General features: G+C 36.4%; 1 protein-coding gene across 2 annotated transcripts; it reads left to right on the forward strand.

The window, feature by feature from the left end:
* Positions 1 to 10,912: 10,912 nt before the first annotated feature.
* On the forward strand, positions 10,913 to 14,109 carry LOC110653624 (uncharacterized). 2 transcript variants are annotated; one of them, XM_021809345.2, is made up of 5 exons: positions 10,913 to 11,434; positions 11,615 to 11,832; positions 12,506 to 12,634; positions 13,567 to 13,698; positions 13,900 to 14,109. In XM_021809345.2, exons 1-5 carry the CDS (start codon positions 11,092 to 11,094, stop codon positions 14,011 to 14,013), a joined length of 936 nt encoding a protein of 311 aa, XP_021665037.2. In that variant the 5' UTR covers positions 10,913 to 11,091; the 3' UTR covers positions 14,014 to 14,109. The 2 variants fall into 2 exon arrangements, with proteins under 2 accessions (XP_021665037.2, XP_021665038.2); XM_021809346.2 differs by having other exon boundaries at positions 10,931 to 11,434; positions 11,632 to 11,832.
* The last annotated feature ends 303 nt before the right edge of the window (positions 14,110 to 14,412 follow it).

Consider the following 14,412-nt stretch of genomic DNA (forward strand, 5'->3'; position numbering starts at 1 on the left):
CTGGCCACCAATCGAACCTAGTCTTGTGTCAAACTTTATCTACACCTCGAGAGCTTTTCATAGACACCAAGAACACCAAAATCCATCAAGCGGTTTGCCCAATTTTTGTCCGGGAAGTTTTAGCCCATTTCGATTTTTGGGCTACATTTCTCGCAAACCGTGAACCCCACTAGAAAACCGAGAGTACCAGAGCGCTCCACTCGTCGAGAACTTCACACCAATATAAATTTCAAAATTTTTCGACATCGTTTTTCGGTGAGTCCCACGAAACTTCGTAGTGTTTTTCCGAGCACTAAATGAGCTTAGAAAATTTCGTAAAAATTTTGTACTAACTCCCGTGTTGTGGGCTTCATGTAGGTACCTTCAATTCACTGTAAAAAAATTCTTAAAGCTTCAGAAAATTTTTCACTAACGGGTTCATGGGCTACATTTTTTTCTTCAAAGTTTACGAATTGTCGGAGATTTTTCTAAATCAGCATCGAAGTATATAATTTTCGTTTTCAGAAATTGTGTAAACCTTAATTTAGATTAATTAAACTAAAATTAAAAAAATATTAATAGAAAAAAAATAAAAAATTAATTATTTTTAAAAATTAAATTAAATTAAAAATATTTGTATTAAAAATAAAAAAATTTTTAGAGTTTTATTTTTTAATTTTTTTAAATTTTAAATTTTTTTTAAGTAATTTTATTTTATTTTCTTGATTTTATTTTTTTAATTTTTTTTTGGATTTGGATTTTAATTGATTTTTTGTGATATTTTTGAGTTGTGATTTTGATGATTATGGATGGATTTGTGGTGTTTGGTGGTTTGGTGGGGTTGGTATGGGGTTGGATATGTGGATTTTTGGTTTTTTTTGGACTTTGTAGTTTTAGTTCTTCTTTATTTGTTTTGGATTTTTTTATTTAAATAATTAGGATAAAATAATTTTCTTAATTGTATTATCCTCAATGTAATAAATATTTGTTGTAAAAAATTAATTAAAAAAAATAAAATGTAATTAAATAATAATAATTAATGAATTATTATATTATAAATTATATGCATGCCATATAAATTATAATAAATTAATATGTATCTATATATTATATATTTATATATAATGCATTCATTATTATAAATAGTTATATATATGTTATAACTATTTTATGTTGTATGTGGAATTTGTAACGTTGGTGTATTGAGTTGTGTGTATGTGTGGCGTGTGCGTAGTATGCGTTTGATTGTGAGGGGTTGAGATCTGATGATGTGGACATGAGATGAGATCTTGGACCCATTCTTCTTAGTTTATTTCGCCGTAGTTTAGCTTGAGAGATCTTCTTTGGCGAGAGTTGGATTAAGAGGTTTTAGGATGGGAAAGATGGTTTGGATTATAGAGGTTGTGGTTGATGAAGTGTGTTGTATATGGGTTTTTTGATGTTTGGGATTTGTTTGCTTTGTATTTATTTTTTTGTGTTGATTTGTATTTGTGATTTTTATGTCCAAATAGACTTATAGATTTATTTTTAGATAAATATTAATTTTATAGAGATAGAGATTTTTTTTTATTTTTGATTTATATGTGTTTTTTGTTTATTTTGTTATATTTTTTATTTTTTCTTGACTCATTTTTTTATTATTAATGTTTATATTTTTTTTTCTTGTTATGTTTGTATAAAATTGTTAAGATGTGTTTATTTATTTTGTTAAATTATAATATATGTTAGTATAAGTTTAGAAATATATATATTAAATGCATGTATGGTTATTAGATGCAGAATTAAATGATGTTATTGTGATATATGATGTGATTTTGTTGAGCTTTGAGCTTTTATTTTGTTTTATTTATTTATTGGAATTTAGATTATTATAAAATTTTATATTGTGGTTAATTTGTTTGTGTTAATAAAATAAATGTGTCAAAAATGTCAATGGTAATTGATTCTTTGGGGAAATTGGTCCATGGTCTTGAAGTTGCCCGATTGATGGTGGGTATTTTGGTACGGGCCCTTGGGTTGAGCTTTGGTCAGGATATAGGGGGGTGCTAGGATGGCTGGGTGGCTTTATGAAACTTGTGGTAAAGGAAAAATTGTCTAAAAATTCTAAAATGAGTCTAAAAAAAGTCATGGAGTTCAATAGGAGTCATACAGAAGATTGTGTCTATCACTTGCTTCTAGTTTTCTTGGTATTTTGCTTTTCTTAAATATTTATATATAGTCTTGTGTAACATATGTGTTTATATTTGTGTTTATTAATGTTTGAAATTTTGTTAAAAATTTAATTTTAAAATTTTGCGTTAAAAGCGAGAGAGGGAGAGGAAGAAGAGATGTGCAATATGAGGTAATGAGAGGAGATGAGCAGAGGCGCAGAGGAGGAGTAGGGAGGCATAAGAGCAGGCGAAAGGCAAGCGAGGGCCACCAGAGAAGAGTGGAGCCAGCAAAGCCCAGATGGGCTTGCCTAGAAGTCCTTTTTTGTAGACTCAATCCATAGACAGAGAGTATATGATGAGAATGGAGTCAAGATGATATATGATGATATGCATCAAGACCCTCACCCTCCTTATAATAATTAAAAAAAAGAGAATAAAAAATTATAAAATAATTAAATATTGTGTTGTTTGATTGATTACTTTTTTTGTGATGATGAATTCTTGGTTTTATTTATTTTTGGATGCATTAATTGGAGACTGATTGAGTGAGTTGTAGAGTGTATTATAGAGTGTGCAGAAAGTGGATGCAGGAGATTATGTGATGGACTCTTGGATTTTGTCTTGTTTTTTATTTTTTTTGAGGGTTTTTATCTTGAGGAGTTTGAAGAGTTTTAAAGTGTTGTAAAGTTAAAGAGAAGAAGAGAGAAAAAAAAGTAATTTTGAGGCCGGCAGATGAAAAGATGCGATAATGAAAGAATAAGCGAAGAGAAGTATGCTCCTAAAGGTATGAAAAGGTAAAGAAAGGGAAAAAGTATGAAAGAAAAAGGGATTGAATGGGGATCTTATGCAAATGATGATCACTCATGATTTGATGATGGTAGTGATGAGCTTGTTGATCAGATTGAGAGATAGAATTGGAGAAAAAAGAAAAAAAAAAGAAAAAAGGAGAAAGAAAATAGATGGAGAGTTCTACATCATGTGTGTTCTATCATTCTAGGAGAGAAGAAGAACAAGAAAGAAGAGAAGAGAACAAGACAAGAAACAAGGAGGAGAGACAAGGACACTCAGGCAGTAGCAACTACTATTTAATGGATATAGTTTGGATTTTGTTTGCACCTTGCACCCTTGCACCCTCCATCCTCCTTGCAGAGGACAGGAAGGGAGAGGACATTGGGGATGTATGATGTGGTTACAGAGTATGTTTCACTTGTTCTGTCAACAAGTTTCTCAATGGGCAACATGTTCATTGTCACAGATGACCATTGCAAATGTTGTTGCAAATGTTGATCTTTGGTACTTCTAGTATGGTAGCGATCGATTCGGTGGCCATGAGTGAGGACAGAAAGGGCGTGGATTGGGCAGTCAGGATGTAGAAGTCAATATCAGGGTTCTGCAATGCAGGGTAGGGGACAAGCTCGGGTTTTCACCCTAACCCACTAAGATGCTCAGGCTTCCAATGCGGTTGTGGCAGGTATTCTTCTAGTCTGTTCCTATGAGGCTTGTTTTTTGATAGATCCGGGTGCTACGCACTCATTTGTCTCCCTAGTGTTTGCTATGCGATTGGGTGGGAACCCTACAATTTTAGAATGATAGATATAGATATGATTTTTTCGGGTAGTCCAATAGTAGTGGATGGAAGAATCCTCCTAGCAGACTTGGTTCCTCTACCAGTAATGGATTTCGATGTAATTTTAGGAATGGATTAGTTGGCAACTCATTATGCCACTTTAGACTGTAGGAACAAAAAGGTGTATTTCCACATACCTGGTGTGAAGAGTTTAGCTTTGATGGTGACAGGAGCGTGGCTCCATATAATTTGGTGTCAGCAATTAGTGCTAGAAAAATATTGAGGCGTGGATGTCAAGGGTATTTAGCATTGGTGAGAGATACATCTGTAGAAGGTGTCAACATGGAAAATGTTCTTGTTAGAGAATTCATGGATGTCTTCCCTAAGGAGCTTCCAGGGTTGCCACGAGGAAGGAAAATAGAGTTCTGCATTGATGTTGTGCCGGGTACAAACCCCATATCAATGCCGCCTTACAAGATGGCACCAGCATAATTGAAAGAGCTAAAGGAGCAACTGCAGGAGCTTTTGGACAAGGGTTTCATATGTCCGAGCACTTCACCTTGGGGCGCTCCTGTTCTATTTGTGAGAAAGAAAGATGGGTCATTGAGGTTGTGTACTGACTATAGACAGCTGAACAAGGTGACTGTGAAGAACAAGTATCCACTTCCTCAGATCGATGATCTATTTGATCAACTCCAAGGGGCTAGATTCTATTCCAAGATAGACCTACGATCAGGCTACCATCAGTTGAGAATCAGAAATGACGATGTGTCCAAAACAACATTCAGGACAAGATATGGTCATTATGAGTTCTTTGTGATGTCTTTTGGACTCATTAATGCACCAGCAGCCTTCATGGACTTGATGAATAGGGTATTCAGGCCATTCCTGGATCGTTTTGTCATCGTATTCATAGATGACATTTTGGTATACTCTCAGACCGAGGAAGAACACGCGTGGCATTTGAGGATGGTGTTGCAGACTTTGAGGGAGCAAAAGCTATATGCCAAATTTTAAAATGTGAATTTTGGCTAGAAAGCATCTCATTCTTGTGACACGTGGTTTCTAGTGAAGGCATTCAAGTGGATCCCAAGAAAATTGAGGCTGTAACTGATTAGCTTAGGCCTACAACAGTCACTGAGGTGCGAAGTTTTCTGGGCTTAATTGGCTACTATAGGCATTTTGTGCAGGATTTTTCTAGGATATCAGCTCCCTTAACTAAGTTAACTCAAAAGAATGTTCCATTCATTTGGACAGATGATTGTGAGGAGAGTTTCCAGAAGCTTAAGGAGTGTTTAACCACCGCCTCAGTGTTGACATTACCGATGAGTGGTGAAGGATATACCGTGTACTGTGATGCCTCCAGAGTTGGCTTAGGGTGTGTTTGATGCAGAATGGAAAAGTAGTAGCTTATGCTTCAAGGTAGTTAAAGAGGCATGAACAGAAGTACCCCACCCATGATTTGAAAATGGTAACTGTAGTCTTTGCACTAAAGATTTGGAGACATTACCTGTATGGTGAAGTGTGCGAGATATACACCGACCACAAGAGTTTGAAGTACATCTTCCAACAAAGGAATTTAAATTTGAGACAGAGGAGATGGATGGAGCTTCTGAAGGACTATGACTGTACCATCCAATACCACCCTGGGAAGGCCAATGTAGTAGCAGATGTTTTGAGCAGAAAATCTTCTGGCAGCTTGGCGCATATATCAGCGGAGAAGAGACCGTTGATTCAGGAAGTACATGAGTTGATGGATCAAGGTCTGATCTTAGATCTTTCATATGAGGGGGTATTATTGGCTCATTTTTCAGTGAGACCAGACCTGCGAGATAGAGTCAGAGTTTCCCAGCACAGAGACCAACAATTGATGAAGATCATAGAAAGAGTACAGCAGGGTGAAGGTGGTGAGTTTAGATTTGCCAATGATGGCGCCCTTATGCAAGGTTCTAGGATATGTGTGCCCGACGTGGACAATCTCAGAAATGAAATCATGCGAGAGGCACACTATACACTGTACAATGTCCACCCAGGCTCCACCAAGATGTACCATGATGTGAAAGATAGCTATTGGTGGAATGGCATGAAGAGAGACATAGCAGGCTTTGTGTCCAAGTGCTTGACTTGTCAGAAGGTGAAATTTGAACATTAGAGGCCGTCAGGGAAGCTGTAAGAGCTCCCTATCCCAAAATGGAAGTGGGAAATAATTACTATGGATTTTATGACTGGGTTACCTCATACCACGCGGGGATATAATTCGATATGGGTAATTGTAGACCGTCTGACTAAATCAGCTCATTTCTTGCATGTGAAGACCACATATTCTATTGCACAGTACGCCCAGCTCTATATTCGAGAAATAGTCAAATTGCATGGAGTTCCTACTTCCATAATATCTGACAGAGGGCCCCAATTCACTTCTCAGTTTTGGAGGAAGTTGCAGGAGGCACTTGGCACACAGTTGAACTTTAGTACCGCTTTCCACCCTCAGATATATGGGCAGCCCGAAAGGACAATCCAAATACTGGAAGACATGCTTCGCATGTGCGTTTTGGATTTTGGAGGTCAATGGGATGATCAGCTACCCTTGGTGGAGTTTGCCTACAACAACAGTTATCATTCTAGCATAGGGATGGCACCCTATGAGGCATTATATGGCAGAAAGTGTAGGTCTCCTCTGTATTGGACGAAAATGGGAGAAACGAAGGTGCATGATATAGACCTAGTGCAGTACACTTCAGAGATAGTTTCTTTAATTAGAGAACTATTAAGAATAGCTTTCAGTAGGCAGAAGAGTTATGCAGATCCCAAACAGAGGGATGTAGAGTTTGCAATAGGCGACTATATATTCCTGAAGGTTTCTCCGATGAAGGGAGTCATGAGATTTGGAAAGAAGTGCAAGTTGGCACCTCGGTATATTGGACCTTTTGAGGTTACTGATAAAGTTAGAGCAGTTGCCTACCGGTTGGAGTTACCATCCAACCTTTCTCACGTTCATCCTGTATTTCATATCTCCATGCTCAGGAAATACATACCTGATCCTTCTCATGTGCTACAGCCGGATGTAGTAGAGCTGAAAGAAAACTTAACGTTTGAGGAGTAACCTGTAGCCATAGTGAACTATCAAGTGAGGCAGGTAAGAGCAAAACAGAATCCTATGGTTAAGGTTTTGTGAAGGAGCCAGTCAGTGGAAGAGTGCACCTAGGAGTCAGAGCGAGACATGCATAGCAAGTACCCTTATCTATTCAATGTGTAATTCTGTACTTTATTCTGTCTTGTATAAAATTCGAAAACGAATTTTCTGTAAGGGGGGAAGAATGTAACACCCCTAATTTTTAAATTTATTATTTTGTGGGTAAATAATTAATATTTTATTTTATTTAAATTTTAGAAAATTATTTGAAATTTTTCGGATCTTAGAAACCGGGTTCGATTTTCCGAAAATATAAAACTTTGATGATTTTTAAAAATTAATTTAAAGACCACTGGCAAAACTAAAAATATATTTGGATTCTACAAATTTTTATGAGTTTTCTAGAATTTTTTCAGAATTTTTGGGCCTCATTTTTGGTCCCAAGGCAGAGTAAAAATATAAAAATTTTATATTTTGAATCGGACCTGCCGAATCGAACCAGACTGGATCGGACCGGTCAAATCGGACCGGCCTTCTTCTCCTTTTTCTTCTCCCCTGTGCGTTCCCATCGCTCTTCCTCTCTCTCCTGTTTTCTCTCTCCTCCCTCCTCCCCAGGCCGCACCGCCGCCTCCCCAGCATCACCACCTCGCCGACGCGCCGCCCTAGCCCTTTCCCATCGCCGACCGGCGCTCCAAACGGCCGGAAAACTGGTGCGAACTCATCCCCTACATCCACGCGATGCCTCACCTTCCCGGCCAAAATCCAGCCGATCCGGCCACCAATCGGACCGGGTATTGAGTCAAACTTCATCTACACCTCGAGAGCTTTCCATAGACACCAAGAACACCAAAATCTATTGAGCGGTTTGCCCAATTTTTGTCCGGGAAGTTTTAGCCCATTTCGATTTTTGGGCTAGATTTCTCGCAAATCGTGAACCCCAAGAGAAAACCGAGACTACCGGAGCACTCCACTCGTCGAGAGCTTCGCGGCAATATAAATTTCAAAAATTTATAGTGTTTTTCCGAGCACTAAATGAGCTTAGAAAATTCTGTAAAAATTTTGTACTAACCCTTGTGTTGTGGGCTTCGTTTAGGTACCTTCAATTCAAGGAAATTCAACGGTTACCTGGGTCTATAAATTTCGGGCCAGACAGACAGGCTACCGAAAAAGTCTCGGAATTGGGTCGAGATTTTGGCTACCTCACCATTGTCAGACGTCCCGAGCTCGTTCCCGAGGTCGGAATCGGCATAGGTAAACCCGAACCTTACTTTTTCTTAATTGTCTAGTGCTTAAATTGGATTAAAAATCCATAAAATATTCGTGGTAGCTCAGAAAATTATGATTCTTTTTGCATTAGCTTAGTAATATTGCTAAGGACCGCGGGGCAAAGTTTTAGAATTTTTAGAGCTTATTTGGGTAGTTTTTGTAAAAAGGTCACTTTTAAGGACTAAACTGTAATTTTACATATTGTGATTGATGACTGTTTGGATGAGCCTAGGAGAGGCTGTGTGATGTGATTGAGTTGTGGATGTATGGTTTGTGGATATAGAAGTGCGTTTTAAGCCCTTTTACAGGTTGGGTAGGTCCTAGGTATAGAGGAGACTCTGCCAGATTTTCGGCACGACTTAGGACATCTTTGATCTTTTTCTTAATTTGTATTGATTCAAATATATTAAATAATTATAATAAAATTATCAGGTTAGCCGGGACAGCCTTCCTCCTCCGCCCAGCCACCACAGTGACTGCGGTTAAGTCTGTGAGTAAAATATTAATTTTAATTGTAATTTCGATATTATTATATGTTCAAGCATGCCCATGCATCACTTATAAATATGTATCTATGTAATTAAACTATAGGCACGTTTTATGTTGCATTCACAACTGTTAAAGTGCCATGGATGTTATTTGTGATAATTTGGAGCAGTGTGCATTAGTTGGCGTGCGTGTGGTATGGTGTTGGATATAGATAGGATGGGTAGACACGGCTTGAGATCTTCGCTGGGACCCCGTATTTGGTTTATTAAGTGAAAGTCTGACTTAAGATCTTCACTGGCAGAGGTTGGATTAAGAGGGCTGTATAGTGCATCAGCTCCCATATACGTACTGTTTGACAGTGTTGGGTGTGTGAGTGCTCCAAATTGCCTTTTTGATGTGATTTGTATGAAATTTATGACGATGTTGCATTTCACTCTACAGGGTGCATTAGCTTTAGATATCTATAGAGATTATGGTTAAAATTGATATTTTACTCTCTGAGTAGAACGCTCACTCCTGTTCATTATTTTTCCAGGCTACAGGCGGATTATTGTTGTGGTTAACCTACTTTTCTTCTTCGCAGGTCGTCTATTAATGTTTGTAATGTTTGTATAAGTTTGTTAACTCCTAAAATTTTCGCATGTGTTAGAAATATTTATTTGATTGGGTCTGTAATATAATTGTCATGTTGGACCTGTAAACCTATTAAATGCATGTATGGTTGGATTGGATGAGGGAGCCGAGCTCCCATTTGTTTTTATGACATTTGATTATGTGAAGTGTGAGCTGAGCTCCCCAGTTTATTATATATTGTGTTTACAGGTTGGCGAGTTAAAAACTCCTCGTTAAATGGTCCATTTTATGGCCAGACTCGGTCCGATTGAATTCTTGAAATTGGGCCCAAATGGGCCTTAGAATTGGGTTGAGAAATAGTTAGGCTTACTATGGGCCTCGGGGGCTTTAGGCTGGCCAAGGTCCTAGTGCCGGTCCGACCCATAGGTTGGGTCATGACATAAAATAAATTAAATTAACTAAAAATAAACATAATTGATCCAATGTTGATGTCTCTTTTCTCCCTTTTGTATTATTTTCTTCATTTGTTTAAAGAGGATATTAGGAAAGCTGGATTAATTGAAAATTGAGATAATCATACTCATAATATTTGAACTTAAGGAGTATAATAAAAAGTACATTAATTTTAAATTGTTATAAATAATACTATAATTTCAATTAAGGTAAATCTACAATTAAATGAACAGCTAGCTCCAAGTTACATTTAAGTATAAACATTTATAAGTATAAACATTTAGAACCTAAAATTTACAGGCAAAAATATATATGAATGGTTTAACATTAATATAAAATAGGTTCTGACACCATGTAACGAAATAAATCAGACCTAACATTAACTCAAAAATTAGCTCAAAGTTATGTCTAAGTATAAAAATTTAGAATATGAAATTTACAGGCAAACACGTATATAGGTAACCCAACATTAAAGTGGAGTAACTTTGATACCATATAGATAAAATAAATCAGACTTAATATTACCTCAAAAATTAGCTTAAGAGGATGCGATTTGTTAAATCTTATATATAATTTAAATATTAATGTAGACAATAATTATTTTATTTGATTTTAATTTTACATAGACTTTGTGTGGTTCATTTTGATGGCCAAATAGAAAAGAATTAAAATCTATCATGTGTTCATTTAAATTTAATTGAAGTTTAAATGCTTTTTTATTATAAATTAAAACCATAAGAGTTGGATTTTTTCATTAATTTATTAGAATAAGCTTAATTCTCTTCACTAGAATTTGTAATGTCATTTGGAAAATCAAATATGGTGACAAGAGCTATATTAATTGAGATTTATATAAAATTTATTGGAAAAATATTTCCTATTTTACCAACACCAATATTTCAATTAATATAAAATGATTTAATATTAATTATTTAATCTTTTTTTTTAACTTACATATACTTTTATTTTTAATCTATAAATTATTTAATTTCTCAGTAAATTTTTTTAACTCAATTATTTAATTTATATAATTTAAATAATATAACAATTTGCTACTCATAATTTTAAATCAATCTATTATTCAACTTTTATAGTTTAAATAATATAATTATTCTTTCTTTTAACTATTAATAAAAAAATCAATATAAATAAAATAAATAATATATTTTTAAAATAAAAATATTAAATAATTAATCTCATTAAAATATACAATAAATAATAATTTTTCTAATAAGCAAAGCTGAATATTTCCTGAAAAAATATGTTAAAAAAAAAAAGCCACACATGCGCATGAGTTGGATTGGAGGAGGTCATGTTTGGATAAGCAGCTTAAAATTGAGTGGCCGTCCCCTTCTTGTTCATACTCTGCCTCTCCAAATTCCCCTAATATTTTACCAAAACTCACCACCGCACTTCCATCATGCCCCCGATACCATCAGTATCCCTCTCTAATCGTCGTCCCATTAGTGTCATCGTTACCCATGGCCAGTTCCGCCCTTACTCTCTCTAGCTCCTCTCTTATTAAACCCACTTCAAAATTCACATTCTTTCGCAACAAATTTGTTGTCAGAGTTCAAAAGACTTCAATTTTTGCTATGGCTGCAGCCCCCGGTTCTACGGCCACTGCTGCTAAGGTGGCCCCGGCCGTGATAGTCGGCGGTGGACGGGTAGGAAGGGCCTTGCAAGAAATGGGCAATGGTCAGGATTTGCTGGTGAAGAGGGGAGAGTCTGTGCCACTTGATTTCGAAGGCCCCATTCTGGTCTGTACCAGGAATGATGATCTTGAGGCTGTTCTTGAAGCTGCTCCCAAGTCCAGATGGAACGGTATCACCACTTGATTATTTTATAGATATAGTTCGGCTATCTTCGTTAGTATTTATCGAATTGCCTTTTTTATAGATTTAATTGATATGAAAAATTTTGATTCCTTTGTTTTTGAATGCGTTTTGGGTTTCTGGTTAGTGGTTTATGTGCTTGCTCAAGTGGGTTTTGACAATTTAGCAGATTTGGTCTTTTTCCAGAATGGGATGCTGGAGCCGTGGCTTGAAAGTAAAGGGCTAGGAGATGCAGACCAAGTTCTCGCATATTTTGCTGTTTCGAAGCTTGGGGAACCTCCTGTTGATGGAAAAACTGATACTAATCCTGAAGGATTGACCGCGGCATATGGAAAATGGGCATCTGCTATAGCTACAAGATTACATGCTGGAGGCCTTTCTTGCAAGGTAAAATGGGAATTGGAGGTTGTTATAAATTATAGCTTCAATTTTGGGTTGAACTTTAGTTGCTGTGGTCTTGGACTTTGGTTTTGTAACTTTTTTATATGAATTGTTGTGCACCACAAGTACTTGTGAGGTTGAACCACATGAGGAATAGGCCACCTAAGATACCCTTAAACTGGCTTGCAAGGGGAGGGTAGTTGGAGGCTTATTAACCTCTCACCAAAGTTGTCCCTTAGCAATGTAGGATCATAACAAAATCCCACTCTTGAAGAACCAACTCCTTATCGGTCACAACCATGCTGGTCACGGTCACAATTAGTCATGCCTGGCACCTACACATCGGACCACTTATGTTTATACAATGGACTCAAGCTACCACTCCATGGGCCCCTAGTGTTGGTGTCGTGGGGTGGGGCTAACTCTGATACTAATTGATATGAACTGATGTGCACCTTAAGTCGTTGAGGTTGAATCGTATGAGGATTAGACCACCTAGGTAGAACTCACCTTTGAAAACTGGCATATGGATTTATTAACCCCTTAACACTTTTGGATCATTAAGATCTTTAGTTTTGAAATAACCATGCGATTCATTAATGTGTTGCCTCTCAAACCTTTACATTTAAGTCCATGATATTCATTTAATCATGTTTTTATTTCTTTTCTATATAATCAGGTCCTTGACAAGGAAGCTTTTCAGAAGCAAATGTTAGAGAAGTTGATCTGGATTGCAGCATTCATGCTTGTTGGAGCTCGTCATCCAGGGACAAATGTTGGTATGGTGGAGAAAGAATACCGCTCAGAGGTAATGCTGCCTTTCACAATGATGTATTTGGAAGCATCAGATTTTGTTTACTGCATGTCTCTCATACTGCTATGCTGAATACAAATATAAAATTTTATATTTCAAGTGTCTTCATTTGATTGTTGTAAATGATGTTTGTAAACCCATGTACAATTGAGTGCTTTTCATGGCATATGGCCTTTAATCATTCTCCATTGTACATTTTTTCTTATCTGTATTTGATTTTGAATCAGTATCTGGCACTTAAGGATAGTGGTTTAGTAATGAAGATGTCATGCTTCAACTAGTATGGCAAATATGAGATTATCCCCGCATATATTTTTTTCCAGATTAGTGAAAAATTATAGTTTTCTTATGGACATGTACAACTATTGATAATTGCTTGTTCATGTGCTGTTTTGAAGTGTCAAATTTATTAGATCGAAGGTAGTGCTAGCTCTTATCCTGATCACATGCATAAAAATGTGGAGTGGTTCCTTGTTTAAAAACCCTGAGTCTTATTCTTGATGATTGATTTGCTCTCATAATTAATAACTAGTGGAAGGCGGCTTTGTTTTTGTGGTGAGTTCTTTCTACTAGTGCATATGCCACTCTTTTGCCAGTGGAGAGATTCCTGATTACTCTGAGCAATGAATCTTACAAATGTTGAATATGACCTCATGCCAGTATTGTGAGGTTCACTTTTTGATGGGCATGTCTTCCCTGTTCATTAAACTATTAACAGGCCAAATGGGGGTTAAGTTGGTATTTTCATAATCTAATTTAATTCAGTCAACAATTGCGTTGGTCAGTTAAGCCAAGGTCACATTATGAGATGAATTTTCCTAGTTCAATATCATGTGCACACCTTTGTTATCATTAAAATACAACCGATGTTGATATGAAGCAACAGTAACTAAAACATTCAGTGTTACTGAGATTTTTGCTTTCAGTTGTCTAGCCTTATTGCAGAACTTGCATCTGCAGCAGCTGCAGAAAAGGGGATAGTATTCGACGAAGCTATTGAGGACAGGTTATGTGCTTACTCAAGAGCTGTTGCCCACTTCCCAACAGCTGTTAAAGAGGTAAAATTCTTCTCACACATCATAGCTTAGGTTTTTGAGCATGCACAGATTACTGTGGCCTGTAGTTCCCCTACGGTGCCTGTTCAATAAAGAATCCATCCAAAATAAGTTGGTGTTATTTCAATAGCCTCCCATTGTATAGTCCAAACCATTGGACTTGCAAAAGAAAAAGAATCTCATTTGAAATTTTAATTATTGCAGTTCAAATGGAGGAATGGCTGGTTCTATTCTCTCTCTCAGAAAGCAATTGCTGAGGGGAAACCTGATCCTTGTCCGCTACACACAGCCTGGCTTAAGGAGTTAAAAGTTGTCTAGGTTATCAACATTTCATTTTATTCATGAATTGGAATACAAGCTTTTAAGAGTACCTGTAAAAATAGTGAAGTGCATATATATTTGTTCTTCAGCTTCTATTTTGCCCTTGACATGCAACTTGGCTGTAATGCATATATTATCCCAATCTACCTAATGAAATTTTGTTACCGTTTCCTCTCTCAGTAAATAAGGAAAAAAGACACCTGGGCAATGCATATATTCAATGTTCCATGGGACTGGGGAGGTGGGTGTCAATTGACCCCACTGAAATAATAATAATAATAATAATAATAATAATAAAATCCATGATAATTCTAAAAGTATTATGATATTATTCATTAAAAATATGTTTATGAACTCAACTTGAGTTTAAGCTTCTTTCCTTTGTTTATAATTTTA

Source organism: Hevea brasiliensis, chromosome 6 (assembly GCF_030052815.1).
Source record: "Hevea brasiliensis isolate MT/VB/25A 57/8 chromosome 6, ASM3005281v1, whole genome shotgun sequence".
NCBI classification, from domain to species: domain Eukaryota; kingdom Viridiplantae; phylum Streptophyta; class Magnoliopsida; order Malpighiales; family Euphorbiaceae; genus Hevea; species Hevea brasiliensis.